Source organism: Microcaecilia unicolor, chromosome 1 (genome assembly GCF_901765095.1).
Source record: "Microcaecilia unicolor chromosome 1, aMicUni1.1, whole genome shotgun sequence".
NCBI lineage: Eukaryota > Metazoa > Chordata > Amphibia > Gymnophiona > Siphonopidae > Microcaecilia > Microcaecilia unicolor.
The window spans coordinates 625,447,831-625,471,330 of NC_044031.1; the positions used below are offsets into that span (position 1 = coordinate 625,447,831).

Consider the following 23,500-nt stretch of genomic DNA (forward strand, 5'->3'; position numbering starts at 1 on the left):
ATTAGGTTACCCATCCTGGGTTCGAAGGCAGGATTTCCCTGAATAGAGAGGAGATTGGTAACGAAGGGGTCCCCCACCAACAGGCATACCAAAGCCCAGGGCCGGTCTTAGCAAGTGCGGGGCCCTGTGCAGACCAATTAGGTGTGGCCCTATCCTAGCCCCGCCTCCACCCCAGCTCCACCCCATTGAAAAGATTATTCCATTTTTAGAAAATTTTAAGTGTGACTGATGAAGTGACAGGGGAATCCCTAGTAAATTATTTCTATTGGGTAACTAGGTTGTTTGTGAGACCACCTGCAGTGTAATAGTCAATTTCTTTACAACCTTCTATTTGCTCTCTAATGCTCTACCTCTACTAAGTGCTTCAAGAAGTAATTTACAGTAACATATAAAAGCAAACTGTACTACTGGTAGGCTGAAAAGGGTGGAGTCATTGGGGATAGGAGAAATATCGTGGATGGATGCCTTCGCATATCAACAGATCTCTCACTATGTAGTAGGGATTCCCAAACAATTTCTTGTTGCGGATGTGCCCAATAAAATAGATCAATTGTATGAAATGCCTACTGAGGAAGCAGTATCAATATCACTCCTTCACAAAAGGCTCTTACAAAATAAGATACATCAAACTATGAGCCATCTCCTACTGTAATGGTCAGCAGACCTTGGGAGGGAGGTGACATCACACATGTTGCTGAGTTGTATACGACAGATCCCTAGACGAATAGATAGCGCAGAATTAAGAGAATGTCAAGGAAGGGTGATTTTTAGGGCCTATACATCTAAATCACGGCTTTTCAAAATGGGAGGGGTGGGAGAACCAACTTGTGGGAGATGTGGAAGTGTGCCCTGTACATATTACCATGCTCTGTGGGAGTGCCAGGAGATCCAACAGTTCTGGGCTAAAATATTTGGGTTTTTAGGATACTTGGAACATAAGAGCATTTCACTGAAACCGGAACACGCCCTATTATGGATGGACGCCATGTTGGGGGCTGGTGCTGTCCACCATAATTTGTTGGTATACAAGGCCTGCTTAGTGGGGAAAAAATACATACTGGTCAATTGGGTTACACAGGAGCCTCCTACATACTGGCAATGGCGTAATAGATTTCATGCCTTATTGTTGATGGAATTCCGAGCTGTCGCTTTGTGATTCAAAAGACAAAAAGAATTGTATCTTACTTGGAAAAACTATATACATGCCCTTGTGCCCCGCGCCCGTAGCAATATTATTAACCGGTTGGGGGACCCTCGCATTCCTACATGACAAACTCTGTAACATAAAAGGTGGCCTTACATCCCTGTGACTAAGGAACTGATGCTTCAAAAAAGGGGGGGAGGGGGGGAAGGGGGGGGAGGGAAGAAGTACAATAAGCTAAACGGGATAATGGACGAGGAGGGGAGGGGGGCATCTCAATTCATGTTGAGAATCAACATCTAATGCTCTGTAGATTTGTTAAGGGATGCGATAGGGTGTTATAATGCGTTGGGAACTAGTGGATGCTGTTTTTGATACCTTTATTATCAGATTACATACAAAAGTTTGAAAATTGATGACGATTTTGGTCTATATCAAACGAAATTTGTCCATATTATTTACAATGTTGGATTTGTATGTTTGGAAATGTCATCAATAAAAATTGTTTTAAACATAAAAGCAAACTGTATGCCATCAAACAGAAAACTGTGAAGCATCAAAACACAGATAAAATTGCATATAACCCTTTCTAGACTCCAAGAAATGGAGCACTTGTCACATTAAGCTAAAAAACCATCATGCACAAGCTTTGATCTTCTGTAATAGATTCCTTACAACTGATTATATTAACCTGAAAATTAAAATGGCTTACTGGGAAAAGCACAGCAGCATAGTTCTGTTACAGAAAGGTTAATCGTTTGTTCTACCTAAGTGATGAAGTTGCCGTCACAAGCATAAATCATAAGTTTCTTTATTTTTTAAGTCGCACTGGCACCAGGCGATGGCTCACCTCCGACCACGCTGCAGCTCCTTTTTCCTTCCTGCTCAATGACTCCCGCCCGCCCTTGCGGAAACAGGAAATACCTCATCAGAAGGAGGCGGGACATTGAGCGGGAAGGCAGAAGGGAAAAGCTGGGGTGAGCCGTCGTGCCTGCAACTGTCTGTCGGGGCCGTGCCGTCACTGCAACAGTCGTTGTCCTAGGACTGGGAGGCGGGAGCTGAAGGCGGGCTCAGCGGGGGGGGGGCACCAGTGGCGGGAGGCGGGAGCGGAGTGATCATGATGATGCGGTCCGGAGTGAGCGCGGGATCATGGTGATGCGGTCCGAGCGAGCGGGGCTCTGCCTAAGACCGGCCCTGCCAAAGGCCTCCATACCTCCCGAAATAGGCAATGCAGCAGTGATACGGTCATAAGAGGCAAAAAAAAAGTTCACTCCAAATCCAAAGGTGTAAACCAAGATTTATGAAAAAGCCAATCCCCCAAGTGGTGCAGCAAGCATGCTTGATTGTGCAGCTTGTAGTTGGGTACTCCCAATCTGGCCTGACTCCAGTTCCCAAGTAGATACTGCAACTGGACCTTCGGTTTCCTACCTACCCAGCAAAATTTGCTGAAAAGACCATAAAACTGGTGGCGATCAAGTTGCAGCAAACAAAGCAGCAGAGTCTATAACAGGAAAAATAACCATATGGAGCAAACTAATGTGCCCCATCAAGGAAATCGGAAGATCTCTCCAGCTCTCTAAAAGTAGCCAAGTATCCTCAAAGTGTGATGGAACATTAATGGCATAAAGGGTTATAGGATGCATAGTCAATTGAATCCCTAGATACCGAAAGACTGAGTCTCCCACTTGAGTGGGAAACTGGAACCCCATAGAGGAGATCTAACTTAAACCTGGCAAAATCCTCATAATCCCAAACCATGTCCAAAAGCACCAGAGCGACCTATCAAGCTGAGTGAGGTACACTAAGATGTGATCAGCAAAAGCCACCATCTTGAAGCACAAAGGATCCATCATAACACCCTGGGCATTTGGACTCTGATATATATCGTGCAAGAGTGGGTCCAAGGTGAGAGTAAAGAGCAATGGTGACAGCGGACAGCCTTACCGGGTACCCCAATGGATTGGAAAACTTAACAGTATCATTGGCCATGACCTGGGCCCAAGGGGACGAATAAAGTGCTGGAGCCATAAACAAGAACCGACCAACCATACTTTGTCAAGATGTCAAATAGAAAATCCCAGTGGACACGATCGATCGCCTTCTCAGCATCAAAGCTAATCAATAAGGAAGGTCGATCATCTCTATCACACTGTTCCAATGCTGCCATTATTCTCCACATGTTCTTTGCAGTAGATCTACCATGCACAAACCCCACCTGAGCTTCATGAATTAAGGAGAGCAGGAACCGAGTGAGCCTTTTGACCTTAGCAAGAAGTTTAACTTCAAAATTAGGTAAAGATATAGGCTGTTAAGAGTCAGCCAGCACTGCTGGAGTTAGGGTGGGCACCTCATGGTCATCCAAGTATTTGGACACCTGCAAGCCCTCATCAGGTGGCTCGATAATACCAGAGAGACGCTGTGGCTGGCAAATTGCACATTGTTTATGAAACTCCGGCTTCTTGTGAAGGTAACTCCTTCAGTGTGGTGCCAGTGAGACAATCAATTGGCCCTTGAAGCCACAATATTTGGGGTAAACAAAGTTATGTGTGCATCCCCCCCAAAGCCAGAATGTACGTCATCAGCACAGCTGCAGACTATTATTTCTGTATAAAAAGGGGCTCTTATCTGATAAAAGGGCAGCTGTGTTGACATCCCACCTGAGGAGCAGACTTGTGTTGGACCTGATAGCCATCTGAGGAACACGCTGCCATCTAGAGGTCTGTATTATGTTGTATTTGTGCTATGTTCTCTTGTTTAATGCTGTATGGGGATAGAGTAGCCTGACTGGATTACAACTCCATCTAGGATAATGTGTGTTTACACTGAGCTATTCCTATGATGAGACTGTCTTTATTTCTGCCTGTCTTTTGATATCTGCTGCAATTGTAAATAAAATAATTGCCCTATTTTTATAATATTTGACTTGTGGAATTAGTTCTTTCTATTATTTGGGTGTACTGGGCTTGGATCTAAGGAGAAGGGGAACACATTTGCTTCTGACACTTCACTCACTAATGTTGTTTGAGACCCATTTCTTTCAGAATTTATACTAAGTGTCAGATACCCCAATAACTCCCCAAAAGTGTGTTATCTGTATTGTGCCTACAGAGCTAGCCATTAGCCAGTTGTCAAGAGCCCAGGTGGTGCGCCCACTCAATGTGGAGGGGTCCCAGATGGGTCAACAGCTCCAGTTTCCACAAGATTCAGGCCTCCAAAAAGCTGAGCAATTTCGGCTGTGTCGCAGACTCCTCCATATCTATCAGGTGCAGGTTACTTCACCTGGATCAATACTCCATGTTTTCCAACTTAGCCTGGCACGATTCCAGGTCCTTTAGGATTCGGGTCTGTTCAGATTCAACACCAGAGACCTGCGTTTCTATTTTCCTTGTACCCAGCTGACTTATTGTAAAGTCCTATCTAAGCTCCTACAACTTAGCTTGCATGCACCCCAGCTTCTTATCTACTGGTTGAAAACTCTTATTGGGCATTACTTCCACCAGGAATGCCACCTCTGCTGCCACTTTTGCAATGATAGCAATTTCCTTTGGATACATAATAGATTTCAACAAAGGCAGAAACTTAGGGGGCATTATGAATTGGTTTCCCTGAAGATGTTAAGAAACCCATATTCTCCCAAATTTTCCCAAAGTCCTGAGTAACTCCATATACATAATGACTATCAGTATATATGGTAACAGAACTATCAGTAGCAATTTTACAGGCAAGGGTTAAGGCAACAAGTTCAGCAATTTGGGCACTATGAACATCAGGTAAAAGTGTAGTATCTACTATGTCTGAAAGGGTACAAATAGCATATCCAGCCCTTAGTTGCCCTTGGTTGTCTCTGAAGCAAGAGGCATCCACAAAGAAATCAAAGTCTGGATTGTGCAAAGGAGTCTCTTTCAAGTTGGGGTGAGGTTTGATATTTATTTCAACAAGTTCCTTCATCAGGGAGTGGAAGCAAGGTTGCAGGATTAAGAGTGGTACAACTCTGAACAATAACATGTTGAGAAAGGAGAAGTCACTCACACTGAGTCTGTCTGGCCATGGGAAAATGCTGGGTCTTAGCATGATTAAAGAGTTCCTCTACGGCATATGGAACCTTCAAAATGAGAGGCAACTGTAGCACTATATTCTCTGACAATGACAACAAAAGAGCAGCTGTGACCACAGCTCTTAAACAGGGCAGGTATCCTTTGACAAAATAATCAAATGCAGCACTGTAGTAAACAATTGGCCTAGACTTCCCTCCATGTAGTTGAGTAAGAATTCCGGAGGCAATGAAAATCTGTTCATGGCAAAACAATTTGTGTAATCTGGTAAACCCAATGCTGGGGCAGTAGGCAAGACTTTCTTAAGTTGTGTTAAGGCTTGCTCTTGTTCCTGTCTCCAGGGCAGGGGTTCTGGAACTTCACTGGAAAGCAGATCCTGAAGGGGTTTGGTAATGATGGCATAATCCATAATCCATCGTCTGCAGTAATTCACTATTCCAAGCTACTTTCTAAATTGTTTGTTAGCTGTAGCCATGTTAGAGTTCGAATAGCAGAACTTCTGGTGGGTAGCAATTCTCTGTTAAATTCCAAAATAATTAAATTTAGGTTGGCAGAACTGGTTTCTTCCTATTGGCTTTTAGGCCTATGTTGAATGGATGATTAAGCAATAGCACAGAGTCTTTTGTACAGGCCTCCTTAGTTCTCCAGCAATGAATTTCAGAGTTTAGTTACACGAGTGAAGAAATATTTTCTTCAATTTGTTTTAAAATTTACTACTTTGTAGCTTTATTGTGTGCCCCCTAGTCCTAGCATTTTTGGAAAGAATAAACAAGCAATTCACATTTACCCATTCCACTCCACTCATTATTTTATAGATTTCTATCAAATCTCCCCTCAGCCACCTTTTCTCCAAGCTGAAGAGCCCTAGCCACTTTAGCCTTTCCTCATAGGGAAATCGTCCTATCCCCATCATCATTTTCATCACCCTTCTCTTTACCTTTTCTAATTCCTCTATATCTTTTTTGACATTTGGTGACCAGCACATGTGCAGGGAATATTGCCTGCACTTGGGCACGTCTCTCAGACAGATGCATAAGAACATAATAGACATACTGGGTCAGACCAATGGTCTATCTAGCCCAGTATCCTGTTTCCAAAAGTGGCCAATCCAGGTCACAAGTACCAGTCAGAAACCCAAATAGTAACATCATTCCTGGGTCATCTCATCAACGGAAAGGCTGGCCTGCCCCCAGGACCTGGCAGGGCAATATCTAGCCTCTTGACTCAGCTCAGGAAGGGCCCCACTTCCAGATGCCCTATAGTCATGAGCTCAGCCAGTGTCCCTTTAGGGATTAGGGAAAAGGTTTGAAGGTAAAATGACCAAAGGAGATTATTCCCTAATGTAGCTACAGTTACCTGGCCATGAGAATATAAAACAGGACATAGAAATAGCATTGTGGGTCACAGTATGGGGCAGACTGCCCACCTACATCACCACTGCACTCTGTAGCCATCTGTCCGTTGGGTGTTCACAATCTGGCCATTATCCTATACCAATGCTGCCACCAGTTATCTGGTCTGAGGGAAAGCTGGGGTTGGTGGGGATGCATGGTCCATGACATAAGCATTGGTGGAAACCTGGCATGCTGGTCTTCCAAACCAGCTCCATGCCAGAGGCTGGAACCAACCATCTGATATTTAGTGCTATTTAACTAGTCAGAATGGATGCTGACCGGTTAAATAGTGCTTAGCCAGCTATCCTCGGCTATTCAGCAGGGAATAACTGGCTGTCCTCTGATGAATAGCCACGGTTAGCAGCTGGTGGATAACCAGTTACATAACTGGCTATTTGCCTATTTTTAAACCAATTTGGCAGTCTTATTTGGCCATGTCAAACCCTGGTATATCTTTGGCCGGTTTAAAGATAACCGGCTATGTCTTAATATCAACATAGCCGGTTATCTTCAAACTGCCCAGAAAATCCCCTGATGTTCAATGCTGTTCAACACAAGAGAGAAGCAAGTGGAAACACAGTTTCAAGAGATCAAGCCAGGATCAGGGTTGAGATGCTCCAAAAAACTTTATTGAGGACCCCTCCAAAAAACTTTATTGAGGACCCTCTCCAAAAAACTTTATTGAGGACCCCTCCAAAAAACTTTATTGAGGACCCTAACACAAGAGAGAAGCAAGTGGTCTGGGGCCACATCTGCTGATGTTGACCATGGTTCACCTACTCTAAGCATTTCCCTGTCTGTTTCTGACAGCTTGCAGCAGGAGACCAGCCCCATAAACCCCCTTCACCCTACAGCTCCACAGACTGCATAGAGCTTCTCGAAGTAAAGGTGTGTTGTCTTGCACTAGCCACCTATCTGGTACTAACCAGCAGGTGTGCTTAGGCAGTGCCTATACTATAGTTTAAACTCTTTTATGCATGCTTCCTTGTCCACAACCAACATGGCTGAGGGTTTTGGGAGATGCGCAAACAGCTGCTTCATATCTACATATTTAGATACGTACAGCAAGGGTGGACATTGGAAGAGAGGGAAGGGAAACAAACTATATATAACTATGTGGGATATATACAAGAGGAGTGAAACTAACTGTTAACCACATGACTGTTGTCTTACAATATCAACCAGTCAGGTACTAACCAGCAGGTGTGCTTGGCCAAAGCAGAGACTAGAGTTTACTCTGTGTTCAGCAGGCCACATGTCAGGGGAATAGTGTAGGCACCAGTTAAGAGCCATCTGCAGGGGAAGAAGAAAAAGAAGTTACTAGGGAAACCTACACCCCCCCCCTGTGGAATTTGCAAATGGCTAAGTTACTAGGGGAACCCACATCCCCCCGTGGAATTTGCAGATGGCTCTGTAGAGGGTGAGGGGCCACACCTCAGGGCCTACTGAACATGAGGGACAGAACAGGGATAAAGTTAAGATGTTGGAATTCTGATGACTGGGAATTACAATAAACAAAATGGTCCCCCTCAACCCTGGGAATGGGTTGGTATATGAGCAAAGTTTAACGGGGTTTACCACACAAATGTAGATGTGGAGGACTGCCACTAAACAGTAGGATCCAGCTGGTGAGAAGCCACCAGATGTGGACCTCGTGAACCTCAGGCCTGTGGAGGACATGGTGCACAGACCCATTCCCGGGGCATCATAATCCCCCCCCCCTAACTAGGTTAATATGCAGCAGGCCATGAAAAGTTTGGCAACCTTTTAGGGTTGTAGTGGAGCTCCCTTCTGGAATGGTCCAGATATCTGAGGTGATTCTTGAGCTGGCCAAAGGTCTGTTTTATGATAGTGCAGGTGCTCTTATGCCTCTTGTTGTACTCTTCCTCTGCCTCATTTGGGGGTGGACTATGGGAATTATGAGCCAGATTAACTCAGGATAGTCTCTGTCACGTGTGGGGGGAAGTCTCTGTCATGTGGGGGGAAGCAGAATCACAGATATGGGTGTGTATTGGCTTGTATGGTGACCTTCTGGAGGTGGGGTAATGGTTGTGGGTTCTGGGGGCATCTAGAGGGAGGGAGTGTGTTGATGGTTAGGAAGGGAGGGGTATGGGGTTTGAGAACCGCTGTACTGCTTACCTAGGAGCCAGCCACCAGTGATCTCCCCTTGATTAAACCTGTGTTAAATTCCTGAATGCTGGAAGATGTAGACATCATGAATAAAGCCTTGGAAGCAGGCACATACATCCACAATCTCCCCCTGGACATCACAAACAACCTGAATGTTCAAGGAGTGATATGATTTTCTATTCCTGTAGATGTCCTCGTGTGCCAGGGGAAGTAGTTTATGGCATAGAACTGAGTCATATTGTTCTGAAATACCTAAGCGGTAATAGGAAAGATAATATAGTATGAGGTGTGGGTGAGGAAGGCATCAAGGAAGTGGGCAAGACAATTGGAGATGGTGGAATGGGTGAGACCTGCATTGACTGCTAGCACTGACTGGAAAGTGCTGATAGCCAGAAATGGGAGGGAAGCAGTGACCGTCAGGTGGACAGGCACAGGATTTTTACTGCATGTCTGGAGCTGAAGGGGTGTTGTAACTGGTCACAGAGGTGCTCTATGGCAGCCCTATAAAAGCGGTACCTAGTAAGGCATTCCAAGTCAGTGAGGTCCAGGAAGTGGGTGTGGGGCCGGATAGAGATATCTCCTCCAGAAACTCCCCGCCAAACTCTCATCCACCTGTAGCAAGGCGTGAGCCACCAAAGCATTTATTTATTTATTACTAGGCATTATTTCCGCTTTTTGAAGGAATTCACTTAAGGTGGTGTACAGTAAGAATAGATCAAACATGAGCAATAGGCAATTACAGCAGTAAAAATATTCAAATAACAGTACAAAGTATGGCATAGTATACTATTTCCAATTCCTTAATAGAGCTATAAGATAGAAACTTCACTCACAAAAAGCTCTCTTTTAATCAGTATAAACCCTGGACTTCAGGAATGCGGTTACATTCTTAAAGAATTTGAAATTATATATTTAAACAAATGGAGCCTCACAAGTTTAGGGTGCCTATATGGATGGCTAACCCCTTTAACAAACTCATCATCATAGGCTCCTCTACCCCAACCGAAACCCACCACAGTGTAAAAAACTCCCTACCGGAGAAAAAAACACTGTAGCAAAAAAAAAATGGAGGGCATAGAAGTCACCAAAATTTACACAAAGTTCCAAAAAAATGAAGTCACAGTTTATAACCTTATCAGGCTTATTTTTGAAAGAGAAGGGCACCCATCTTTCAACACAAATCGGAAGATGGGCGTCCTTCTCCCAGGGTCACCCAAATTGGCATAATCGAAAGCCAATTTTGGGCGTCCTCAACTGCTTTCCATCGCAGGGACAACCAAAGTTCACAGGGGCGTGTCGGAAACGTAGTGAAGGTGGGACTGGGGCATGCTTAACACATGGGCGTCCTCGGCCGATAATGGAAAAAAAGAAGGGCGTCCCTGACGAGCACTTGGGCGACTTTACTTGGTCCATTTTTTCTTGCAACCAAGCCTCAAAAAGGTGCCCGAACTGACCAGATGACCACCGGAGTGAATTGGGGATGACCTCCCCTTACTCCCCCAGTGGTCACTAACCCCCTCCCACCCTAAAAAAAAAACTTTTAAAATATTTTTTGCCAGCCTCTATGCCAGCTCAAATGCCATATGCAGCTCCCTGACAGCAGTATGTAGGTCCCTTGAGTAGTTTTAGTGGGTGCAATGCACTTCAGGTAGGCGGACCCAGGCCCATCCCCCCCCCCCTACCTGTTACACTTGTGGTGGTAAATGTGAGCCCTTCAAAACCCACCAGAAACCCACTGTACTCGTATGTAGGTGCTCCCCTTCATCCCTAAGGGTCATGGTAGTGGTGTACAGTTGTGGGGAGTGGGTTCTGTGGGGGGTTTGGGGGGGCTCAGCACCCACGGTAAGGGAGCTATGCACCTGGGAGCAACTTCTGAAGTCCACTGCAGTGCCCCCTAGGGTGCCCGGTTGGTGTCCTGGCATGTCAGGGGGACCAGTGCACTATGAATGCTGGCTCCTTCCATGACCAATGTCTTGGATTTGGTCATTTCTGAGATGGGCGGCCTCGGTTTCCATTATCGCTGAAAACCAGGGACGACCATCTCTAAGGATGACCATAAGGTCGACCTAAATGCTGAGATTTGGGCATCCCTGACCATATTATCGAAACAAAAGATGGATGCCCATCTTGTTTCGATAATACGGGTTTCCCCGCCCCTTCGAGAGGACGTCCTGCAAGGACGCCCTCAGGAAAACTTGGGCGCCCCGTTCGATTATGCCCCTCTATATGTGCCTGAAAACAGACTGAAAACTTACTTTTAAATGTCAATTATAGTGTAAAAAAATGTTAATGGTATCCAAGTGTCAGCAAAATAATCACTAAGCTTCTTTCATCGGCATGACGATTTACAAACATTCAACACTGGAAAGCCGTTGACTTAAACTCGTGAGGCTCCATTTGTTTAAATATATAATTTCAAATTCTTTAAGAATTTAACCTCATTCCTGAAGTCCAGGGTTTATACTGATTAAAAGAGAGCTTTTTCTGAGTGAAGTTTCTATAGTATACTACTTACCATGTCAACACAATACGTAATAGAACATTTTAATTGATAGTGAAGGGTATAAGCAAATATGGAACATATAGATAGGTAAGAGAGTAAGAAGAGTTAGAAAGTAAGGTGACTAATTTAAAGAAAGTTGTATATGAGGTAAGAGAGACGGTTAAATATTATCTCAGCTATGGTAGGAGTGGATAAACATTATGTGCAGCCCGTGTCACTCCTTGTGTGTGTGAGTGAGACTAACAAGTTAGTTACTTCTTCCGTTAAAGGCCTGGTTGAAGAGCCAAGCTTTCACCTGCTTCCTGAAATAGAGATAGTCTTGTGTTAAGTGGAGCCTTTCAGGCAGTGCATTCCAGAGTGTGGGGGCTACTCCGGAAAAGGCTCACTTGCGGGTATCTCATCATGTAATGTCTGTTAGAGAGGGTGTGGTACTTGATAGTCCTTGAGAGGACCTTAGTGTCTTTGGTGGTGAGTAGAGGATCATCCTATTTTTCTGCTACTCGGGGCCATTTCTTTTAAGGGCCTTGAAGATCAGACATAGATTTTAAATTCAGCCCTGCATTGTACTGGTAGCCAATGAAGTTTTTAGAAAAATGGTGTGATGTGGTCACGTCGCTTGCAACCTTCTATGAGTCTTGCTGCCTTGATTATGACCCATTTAATGTTTTATTTCTGTGTTTTGTACTGTTTTATGTGACATAACGAAACTAAAGACTGTAATGGACATATCCTAACTCCCCCTCTTCTCTCTCAGTTCCCCCAATGACTCTACCATACATGAACCTTACTCTACCACAATATCACCTTGTATTTGTTCAAACCGGAACCGGCAAACACCGTTATGGTACTATGTAAGCCACATTGAGCCTGCAAATAGGTGGGAAAATGTGGGGTACAAATGTAACAAATAAATAAATTAAATAAATAAATAAAAAATGAAACGGGCCCTAGGAAGGCTCTCGTCTAAGCGATTTCTCCTCTCTCCCCTGCCCTCCCCACCATGTCCCACGATTCTTCCCTCCCCTCCCATCCCCTCCGTGTCCCGCGATTCTCCCCTCGCCTCCCATCCCCTCCATCGATTCTCCTCTGCCCTGCCCTCCCCTCGATGTCCGGCGATTCTGTCCTCCCCTCCATGACCAGCGATTCTCCTGTGCCCTGCCCTCCCATCTGTGTCCCGCGATTCTACCCTCCCCTCCGTGTCCCATGATTTTGGCCTCCCCTCCATGTCCAGCAATTTTATTCTGCCCATGTCCCGCGATTGTCCCCTCGCCTCCCGTCCCATCGAAATCCAGCAATTCGCTTCTGCCCTGCCCTCCCATCCCATCCATGTGCAGCGATTCTCCCCTCCCCTCCATGGCCAGTGACTCTGCCCTTCCTGCCGCCTTGCCTGTAAGCCGTCCATCTTACCTCAGGTTGAAGCGGCGGTGGCAGGAAGGCTGGGCTCGCGTCACCTCCAGTGTTCCCTCTTAGTGTCCCGCCCTCCTCTGACATTTCGTCTCTATGCGAGGGCGGGACATTGAGAGGAAAGGGAACGCTGGAGGCGGGCTGCGTCACCAACATGTTACGAACCCAGCCAGCCAGCCAGCCAGAGAACCTTGAGGTACAAATTATTATATAGATGTTTATTTCTTTAACCTGCCTAGAACTGTAAGATAGCGTGGGATATAAATATTTTAATAAATAAATGCAGCCATGGTATTCTAAAATATGTCACAGGTTTGTCATGTTCTGCTAAAACATCTGTATTTCTACATCTACAACTCATCTAAAATGGTGCTGCACGTAACATGTATTTACCCACCAAAGATGGAGTCTGAAATAAAACTAGGGACATTCTAATGACACCATATGGACCAACATTTCACTGTTTACATGGACCAACTCACCAATTGCAAGATGGACTGACATGAAATTCTGATTGAGCGTCAGGGCCCACAGCCGGAGACTGTGTACAGCTTTTACTCCTTTCACAGATAGCAAGACTTCCTTCACCGATTTAAATTCAATTCCCCTGGGCACACCTAAACAGAAGCAAAAGAATGTTGATGTTTGGAAGTACGAAATTTACAGTGTGAGAAAATTGGCACTCAGACCTAATTGGAACATACAGATGCCTTCTAATATATCTCCATCATAACCTTGTGCATGCCCTACAGTTCCAATGCTATCATAGTCATGGCCTTATCAACATTAGATTGTAAGGTCTTTCGAGCAGGGACTGTCTCTTCATGTTCAAATGTACAGCGCTGTGTACTTCTTGTAGCGCTATAGAAATGATAAGCAGTAGTAGTAGTAATAATAGTAATGATAATAATACATAACACTTGTATCCCACACATACCAACAAGGTTCAGTGTGGCTCACAAAGAAAAGAAACTGGACAAGCTCCAGGATGTATACAAAATAATAAACAACAATCAACTATTTCATCTAAATAAAAAAGTTTTCAATAACTTTTGGAAAGCCATATAATTGAATTGCCTTCTAATATCAATTGGCAATTAATTCCACTGACTAGCTGCCAAATAGCAATTCTTGCACAGATGGTATGTAGTTGGGAGGTGTTCTGTAGACCACAATCAGACGCATTGGTTCTTTATTGTCCAACTGGATTAGGAGGCATTCAGACTCAGACAGGTGGGGGCCGGGGTGTAGCCAGACGTCGCAGTAGGAGGGGGCCAGAGCCCGAGGTGGGGGGCACATTTTAGTCTGCTGCCTCACCGCCGCCCCCCCACCACCACCTTGCCGATCCTCCTGCCGCCCTGCCACACCCCACAGCAGAAAAAATACCTTGGCTGGTGGGGGTCCCCAACCCCCGCTAGCTGAAGCCTTGTCCAGCGGTCGCATTCCCTGTCCTGCTCTTTCTTCCTCCTCACGTCCTGCTCAATTTCACTAAAAGGAGCATGCAGGACGTGAGGAGGAAGAGAGCAGGGCAGGGACGCAGCTACACCGGAGACCAGCGCTGGGCAAGGCTTCAGCTGGCGGGGTTTGGGGACCCCCACCAGCAAAACCAGGGGCCCAGATGAAATTGGGGGGGGGGGGGGGGCTCAGGCCCCCGTGGCTCCACCTAACTACACCACCGGGTGGGGGATGGAGAATCTGCACAGTTTGATTGTCTCTCAGATCAGGACTGTTACTTCTCCACCCACTTCTCTTGTCTTGGTTGGTATAGGATAGTGAATCCTGTGGGGCATAGCTCAGCCAATGGTACTCCTCCATTTTTATCCATCTAAGTCTCAGTTATTCCATAGATATCTAAGTGGTATTTGCTAATGACATCATGGATCATTGGAATTTTTTTGTTGGCTGATCTCACATTTACTAGGCCCAAGTTCCCAAGTACTGGGCTGTTAGTTGTGGTTGTAGCTGTAGTTTTAGGGGTTAAGTGATGGTGGTAGACAGGTATTTGTGTGGATATAGCTAAATAAGTGTTTTGTCTCAAGTTTGTGTCTTCTAGGCAGATGGGGTAGTCTATTATTTCTTCTTCCCCAGATTACTGGGTTATATGAAGATCTTTGGTTTACTAGGCCAAAGCACATTCTTTTTAAAGTAGGAAAGCTTACAGAGCTCTCTAGCTATTCAGTATAACAAAAAGCTGGGTTGTCTTTGGCCGCAACTAACAGTAGAGTGTTAATTGCACACACAGTGTTTGATGAAAGTCTGAGTCCCTTTGAAGTATCTGCTTCTTAGATGGGCTCTTCCAGAGGACTTCTAGAGCAGGACAGATCTTTATTGGTGTTATTTGCTGGAAATTTACTTTTAAAGTTGGAAAAGGTAGATTTCTAGTTAAATAGGTTATTTCAGGTTTTTTTTATTTTTAAGTTACTCTACGTATTTAGCAAAGGCAATTTAAGGAATAGGATTTTCTTTGTTTAGCATTTTAAAGTCTCTGTTACAGTTTCATAGGCGAGCAGTTAAGGGACTATTCTACAGTTTACCATAGTATCAGTGTAGAGCAGAGCTGATAGTCACATGAAACCCCAGTTTAGAATTTTAACTTTAGTTTTGCAGCACAGCTTGGCCATTAAAATTTTCAAAAAAGGAGCACCTGTCAGGAAACAAGGGAGAGTCACATTTGTGTGTCTCTATTTTAAAATTATTTGTTAAAATAATGTTACCTTCACAGAGAATCTTTTATAAAGGCTCTTCCTGTTAGGAAGTAAGAAACACTGTGATAGTGTTCAGTTATCTGTTAATCAAGTCACAGGAACTGATTAAAGAAGGAAGTTGAAAAGGGCTCTATTGTCACACTATTTGCAGTGTGAGTCATCTAAACAACATAAGCACATAGGAAGCCACACTTTCAATTATTTTCTGTCCAGAAGTGAGGACTTCCAGAGCAGGACAAATTTTCATTGGTAATTTGTTGGGAAATTACTTTTAAACTTGGGAAAGGTAGATTTCGAGTTAAATAGGTTATCTCGGTGTCTTTATTTTTAGCAAAGGCAGTTTAAGAAATTAGGGTTTTCTTTGTTTAGCATTCAAAATCTCTATTAGAGTTCCATTTGCTAGCAGTTAAGGGACTATTCTAGAGCTTACCATAGCATCAGTGTAGAGAGCAGCTGATAGTCACAGTAATGCAGCACTATAATGAGCATTATGCCCAGATGTCCATGTGACTATATGGAAACATATATGATCCTACAAACATGGCACTATCCAGCATTAAGAACCTGATTGAAATGTGCAAATCCAGATATATCCTCTATAAAGGCATTGTGGAAACAACAAGTGTAACAGAAGAATAACAACTCTTCTTTACTATACAAAAACTGCTGATAAAGGACAGTGTTATCAGCATTGATGCAGGTTGTTATCAGAATTGATGTCAATTGAAGCTACTTGTTTATGTTCTTCAAGGATAGAACATATGTCAGCAATAGACATAAGGCTCCCGATTTATCCATAAAAAGCAACTCTTGGGGCTAGCTGCTGTGTGTTCACACCACATCCAAGGGGCAAGATCTGCGTTGGACTAGACTGACATCTGAAGGACATGCTGACATCTGTAGGACTACATCAGGTTGTATGTGTGCCATGTATAGTGCTCGGGGGGTTGTGGGGGTTAGAGTGACTCTGTACACTTTAGAGTCTAGCTAGGGACTTACATAACTTTACTCCAAGCAATTTCTGTAATAGAATTGTCTTTGTCTTTATTCCTTTTTACTCTATATCATTTGCTGCAGCTGTAAATAAAAATAAGACCTATTTTTATAATATTTGGGTGTGGAGTTAGTTTCTTCTATTATACTGGTACAGTGGGCTTGGATGTAAGGATTAGTTGTGATACATTTACTTCTGGCACTTCCCTACCAATGCTAGTATGGTTTGGGACCCACCTTTCCAGAATTTATACTGTCAGGTACCCCAAAAAAGAGTGTAATCTGTTTTGCGCTCACAACAGGAAACCCCAGTTTAGAGTTTTAACTTTAGCTTTTCAGCACAGCTTAGTTTTCATAGCATAAAACCCTTTCCCCTATAGTTTTAAAACTTGAGCTTTCTGCCACAGCCTACAACATTAACATATAGCCTCTAGAAGATACAGTGGGGCCTAGTTTAGTATTCATTTATAGTCGCTGCTGTCAAACTTCTGTACTCCCGGGAAGAAATATGATCATGTCACTCTTCTCATTGATGAACACATGCTTCCTGTTGTTTATAGGGTTCCTTTCAAGATCAATGTTTTATTCCATTAACTTTAAGGTTTACCTTCTTTCTTAGCTAGTTTATTGGTTCCCTACTCCCCACAAGATTCCTTCAGCCGTCTAGTAGTTCCATCCTTTCGTCAGATTTTCCTTTATGTTTCCAGATACACCTGCTTTAGTGCAAAAACTCAAGAAGAGGAACATGGAGCGGAATACCGGATGAAACTGGAAGAAGCCAAGAGAGTGAGACGTCTGGTGAAAGCGCAAGTGGAAGAACAAATGGCTAGAAATGTAAGGAGGGGCGACAAAAATTTCTTCAGGTATATTAGTGAAAGGAGGAAGACTAAAAAGGGAATGGTGAGACTGAAAGATGCTGTGAACCACTATGTAGATAATGATGAAGAAAAAGCAAAATTTGCTAAACAGATACTTTTGTTCTGTTTTCACAGAAGAAAATCCTGGAGAAGGACCACGATTGACTGGCAAAAGTACATATGACAATGGAGTGGATATAGCACCATTCACAGAAGACAGTGTGTATGAACAACTTGAAAATCTAAAGGTGGACAAAGCCATGGGACCGGACGGGATCCACCCCAGGATATTGAGGGAGCTCAGAGAGGTTTTGCCGGGTCCTCTTAAAGATTTGTTTAATAAATCCTTGGAGACAGGAGAGGTTCCATGGGATTGGAGAAGAGCGGATGTGGTCCCTCTTCACAAAAGTAGTGATAGGGAAGAAGCTGGAAACTACAGGCTGGTAAGCCTCACTTCGGTTATTGGAAAAGTAATGGAAGCGATACTGAAGGAAAGAATAGTGAATTTCCTGGAAGCCAATAAGTTGCAAGATCCAAGACAACATGGTTTTACCAAAGGTAAATTGTGCCAGATGAATCTCATTGAATTCTTTGACTGGGTGACCGGAGAATTGAATCATGGACATGCTATAGACATAATCTACTTAGATTTCAGCAAACCGTTTGACATGGTTCCACACAGGAGGCTCTTGAATAAACTTGACAGGCTGAAGATAGGACCCAATGTGGTGAAATGGATTAGGAACTGGTTGACGGACAGACGCCACAGGGTGGTGGTTAATGGAATTCACTCGGATGAGGGAAAGGTGAGTAGTGGAGTGCCTCAAGGATCGTTGCTGGGGCTGATTTTGTTCAATATATTTGTGAGTGACATTGCCGAAGGGTTAGAAGGTAAAGTTTGCATTTTTGCGGAAGATACCAAGATTTGTAACAGAGTGGACACCCGGGAGGGAGTGGAAAACATGAAAAAGGATCTGCAGAAGCTAGAAGAATGGTCTAAGGTTTGGAAATTCAATGCAAAGAAATGCAAAGTGATGCACTTAGGGAGTAAAAATCCACGGGAGACGTATGTGTTAGGTGGTGAGAGTCTGATATGTACAGACGGGGAGAGAAATCTTGGGGTGATAGTATCTGAGGATCTGACGGCGACGAAACAGTGTGACAAGGCGGTGGCCTTAGCCAGAAGATTGCTAGGCTGTATAGAGAGAGGTGTGACCAGCAGAAGAAAGGAGGTGTTGCTGCCCCTGTACAAGTCGTTGGTGAAGCCCCACTTGGAGTATTGTGTTCAGTTTTGGAGGCCGTATCTTGCTAAGGATGTAAAAAGAATTGAAACAGTGCAAAGAAAAGCTACAAAAATGGTATGGGATTTGCGTTACAAGATGTATGAGGAGAGACTTGCTGACATGAACATGAATAACCTGGAGGAAAGGAGAAACAGGGGTGATATGATACAGATGTTCAAATATCTGAAAGGTATTAATCCGCAAACAAACCTTTTCCAGAGATGGGAAGGCGGTAGAACGAGAGGACATGAAATGAGATTGAAGGGGGCAGACTCAAGAAAAATGTCAGGAAGTATTTTTTCACAGAGAGAGTGGTGGATACTTGGAATGCCCTCCCACGGGAGGTGGTGGAGATGAAAACGGTAACGGAATTCAAAAAAGCGTGGGATAAACATAAAGGAATCCTGTTCAGAAGGAATCGATCCTCTGAAGCTTAGCGGAGATTGGGTGGCAGCACCGGTGGTGGGAGGCGGGGCTAGTGGTTGGAAGGCAGGGCTAGTGCTGGGCAGACATCTATGGTCTGTGCCCTGAAAATGGCAGATACAAATCAAAGTCAGGTATACACATAAAGTAGCACATATGAGTTTATCTTCTTGGGCAGACTGAATGGACCGTACAGGTCTTTCTCTGCCGTCATCTACGTTACTATGTTAGTGTCCTACACTGTGGAATGCCCTTCCTCTGTACTTACATCTTGAAGGATCATTCAACAACTTTAAATCCCAGCTAAAAGCCTATTATTTCTCCCAAGCTTTCCCACCTACTGTCACCTGGTCTCCTGGTTCCCATTTTGGTGACATTGATCCCTGGCATATGGATAAGACAGTACCACACTCCCTGTGGTTATTTTCCATCCCTTCATTAACCTTTGTACTATTTGTAAACTTTCCTCCCCCCATTTTCCTCTTGTATCAAATGTGTTATTTTGCCATCTGTGGGACACAGACTGCAGAAATTTGTCCAGCCTGAGCCCTGCTTCCCCCAATGTTGGATTTGGTGAATCTCTACCAGTCTTTTGGTACTTGCTAGGAACAGACCATATAAGTCTGCCCGGCATTGGCCTTGGTTCTGCCAAAACTGGATTCATGTTCTCTGTTTTCTCTCTCACTCTCTCTTTCTCTCATTCTCTCTCACTCACTTTTTCTCTTTCTTGTTCCTTCTCTCACTCTCTCTTCCATTGTCTTTCACTCGCTTTCTCTCTCTCTTTCATTCTTGTTCGCTCCCTCCCTCTCTCTCATGTTATCTCACTCCATCCCTCTCTCTCTCTCTCTCATTCTCTCACTCAGGGCCGTGCCAACACGGTAAGCGAGGTAAGCATGGCAGGGGGGCGCTTCCCACTGGGGGCACCGCTGCACCATGCTCACCTCGCTCGCCCTCCCGCTCCCATTGTTCAACTTCCCACCCTCTTCCCCCCCCCCCCCCAACATCCCTTTTCTTTTTTTTTCTTTTTAAATTTACCTCCGTGGCAGCGCAGCGTCAGTGAAGGAGGCGGCGCTCCCGATGTCTCTAGCCTTCCCTTCGCTGTGTTCCGCCTTCTTCTGAAGTCAAGGATGATGTCAGAAGAAGGCGGAACACAGCGAAGGGAAGGCTAGAGACGTCGGGAGCGCCGCCTCCTTCACTGACGCTGTGCTGCCACGGAGGTAAATTTAAAAAGAAAAAAAAAGAAAAGGGATGTTGTGGGGGGGGAGAAGAGGGCGGGACGTTGAACAATGGGAGCGGGAGGGCATGGATGCGAAGGGGGAGGGGAGAAGAGGGCGGGCCAGGCCAGGCCAGGCCAACTGGGACATGATGGGACATGGGAGCGAGAGGAGAGAGAGGAGCATGGATGCGAGGGGGGTCATGGAAGGGAGAGAGGGGAATTGCTGGATAGGGATTAATGGAGGGTGACAGAGGAGCATGGATGGGAGGGGCAGGGCTCAGGGAGCGAGGGGAATTGCTGAAAAAGGATAAATGGAGGGGGCAGGGGACAGAGGAGCATGGATGGGCATGGATTGGGAGGGCAGGGCTCAGGGAGAGAGGGGAATTGCTGGAAAGGGATGAATGGAGGGGGCAGGGGACAGAGGAGCATGGATGGGCATGGATTGGGAGGGCAGGGCTCAGGGAGAGAGGGGAATTGCTGGATAGGGATGAATGGAGGGGACAGATGGGCATGGATGGATATGGATTGCAGGGCAGGGCTCAGGGAGAGAGGGGAATTGCTGGATAGGGATGAATGGAGGGGGCAGGGGACAGAGGAGCATGGGAGGGCAGGGCTCAGGGAGAGAGGAGAAATTGCTGGACATAGAGGGGAGGGAAGAGAGATGAAGGAGATGAAATGAGGGAAAAGGAAGAGAGGAGAAAAACTGCACATGGATAAAGAAAATAGGCAGAAGCTGAGGACCAGAAATGAAGAAGAAAGGAGGAAAGGAAAGAAATAAATGGAAAGGAAGCCCTGGAAACGGAGTTAAGAGGACAGATAGCAGCAGAATCAGATACTGGGCCAGCATGATCAGAAAAAGAAAGTCACCAGACAACAAAGGTAGAAAAAAAATCATTTTATTTTCATTTTAGTGTTTGGAATATGTCCACTTTGAGAATTTACATCTGCTATCTTATTTTGCAATGAATAGCAATTTGTTTCTAAGAATATTGCTGACAATTCCTGTCAGTGTGGCAAGTGGTGAGCGATCATTTTCACTGGGGGGGGGGGGGGGGGGGCTGCCGCCGCCAACTGATAGTCTGCAGGGGGGGGGCGCCAACTGATAGTCTGCAGGGGGGCGCCAGAGACCCTAGGTACGGCCCTGCTCTCACTTCCTCTTTCCGTTTCTCTCTTGTTCTCTCATTCTTTCATTCTCTCTTTCTCTCTCAGTCCCCCCCCCTCTCTCTTGTTCTCTCCCTTCCTCTGTCTCTTACTCCCTCCCTCTCGCTCTCTCTCTCTCTCGCTCCCTTTCTTTCTCTCACTAAGTTGTCATGCTTTCTTTTCTTCCCTCTGTGTCACTTTTTCCCTCCCTCTCCTGCTTGAAGTTTAACAGCTCTCCCCAAAGTAGCTGTAATAATGATAGACCTGCTCTCTTCTTCATTTTCCTCCTCATCTGAAGTTTGGTGTAATACAGTGAACCTGGATTGTTTGGGAAGGAGCTGCTGGTCGAAGTACAGAAGTGGAACTTACCTTCCATGAGGACCCAGAACACATCTTTCAGGATGGTCATAGTGGTCCCCAGGACGAAAATTGAAAATAAGAATGTACAGATGGGGTCTGCAATTTTATACTGTGGCTGTAAGAAACAAAATGGTGGAGTGTGGTGAGAAAAGTGAGCTGCAAATGGTCAACAAAGATAGAACCAGCTCTTTTGCTCTCTGACAGGCAGATGATCAAAAGCCCCGCGCTGTTCCAAACAGCGCTCTAAAATAGCGCTGGAACAACGCGGGGCGCTATTAGACCTATGATCAGAGATAATGCATGCAAATTTAAGCAGGGCATTTATCTCTGATTATGCTCAGCACAATCCTCCCGCACTTGTTTGACAGGTCCGGGCTGGAGAGCAATGAAAAGAGAAGGACGCCCATCTTTAAATCGGAAGATGGACGTCCTCAACTGCCCTGTTGCAGGGATGGCCAAATTTCAAGGGGGTGTCGGAGGTATAGCGACGGGGCAGTTGAGGACGGCAGCCGCTCCTCCTCTCACCTCCACGTCACTGCCCCTGGAGTAAGACCCCGGAGGAGCGTAGCGACGTGAGAGGCGAGAGGAGGAGCGGCTGCAGAGCCGCCAGCCAAAGCCTGATGGCTGTCTGCGGTGACGCGCTTGATGTTTAAAAACATTTATTGCTTTTTTTCTTTTTGTAGCGGCCACTGCTGCTCAACAGGAGAAGCAGCAGCGGCTGGACAGCGTTACCAGTGGCAGCTGCGGGTGGCGAGGGGATTTGATGTGCGGGGGGGAGGGGAGGGTCACTGGGCATGGGTGGCTGTAGGGGGGGCAGGGGGAGAAGGAGGGGAGAGTCGCTGGACATGGGTGGCTGGAGGGGGGCAGGGGGAGGAGAGACTCGCTGGACAGGTGGCTGCAGGGGGGAAGGGGGAGAGGGGGGTTGCTGGGCATGGATGGCTGGAGGAGGACAGGGGAGAGGGAGGTGGGGAGGGGGTCCTGAGACCAGAGAGGTGGGGATGGGGAGGGGGGCCCTGCGAGAGGGGGGGTGGGGGACCTGCGAGAGGGGGGGCACACACTCACTGTCTCTCACATACACTCTCTCTGACACACTCTCTGTCTATCACACTCTATCTCTCTGTCACACACACACACACACAGTCTCACACACACAGACACTCTGTCTCTCACACACTCTCTCTCTCTCTCTCACACACAAACACACACACACTCTGTCTCTCTCTCATTCTCTCTCTGACACACACACTCCATCTCTCACATACACTCTCTCTCAAATATACACACTCCGAGGAAAACCTTGCTAGCGCCCGTTTCATTTCTGTCAGAAACGGGCCTTTTTTACTAGTATTTTATAAGAGGCCATGTATGCACATTACATTTAATGACTAGAATACCACCATTTGCAGGTCGTGTATCTTCCTTGCCTAGCTGCCATTTTATAAAATTATCCTCCCTGAGGGTGTTCATTCTCATAAAAATTAGGACCTAGGCATATTTTATCAAATACATACAAGCAGATGTTAAAGCTCAATATTGAAAGGAATGTGGATCCTACATTTCAGATGCTACACCATAGCTGCCGAGAGACACAGCTGGGACTGGGGCAAGACCGCCCCCCCCCCCAAATGTGCCACTACTGCACCACCTATCCCTCTCACATTGCCCCCCACATTTGGGCTGCCACCCCCCACCCCCTTACCTTCCTCAGTCTATCTTCTCCTGCTCCTGTGTGCCGAGACCCAGATGACTGTATTAACCCGATGACTTGGGTCACCCGGGTTATCATGTTAATGCAATCGTCCAGGTCCCAGCACGCAGGAGCAGCAGGAAACAGACCCGGAAGCAGGAAGAAGATTGCCGGGTCCCCCCTTGAATGCCAGGCCTGGAGAATTTTGCCCT

General features: G+C 45.6%; 1 protein-coding gene across 1 annotated transcript in view; it reads right to left on the bottom strand.

Moving 5' to 3' along the window:
• Positions 1-23,500, bottom strand: part of LOC115460369 (zinc transporter 2-like) — an 81,732-nt gene that overhangs the window by 5,568 nt on the left and 52,664 nt on the right. The window contains exons 5-6 of the mRNA XM_030190155.1: positions 21,611-21,716; positions 13,107-13,241 (exon numbers count right to left, since the gene is read on the bottom strand). Of these exons, the coding sequence (XP_030046015.1) occupies positions 13,107-13,241; positions 21,611-21,716 (241 nt within the window). The remainder of the gene's footprint in view (positions 1-13,106; positions 13,242-21,610; positions 21,717-23,500) is intronic.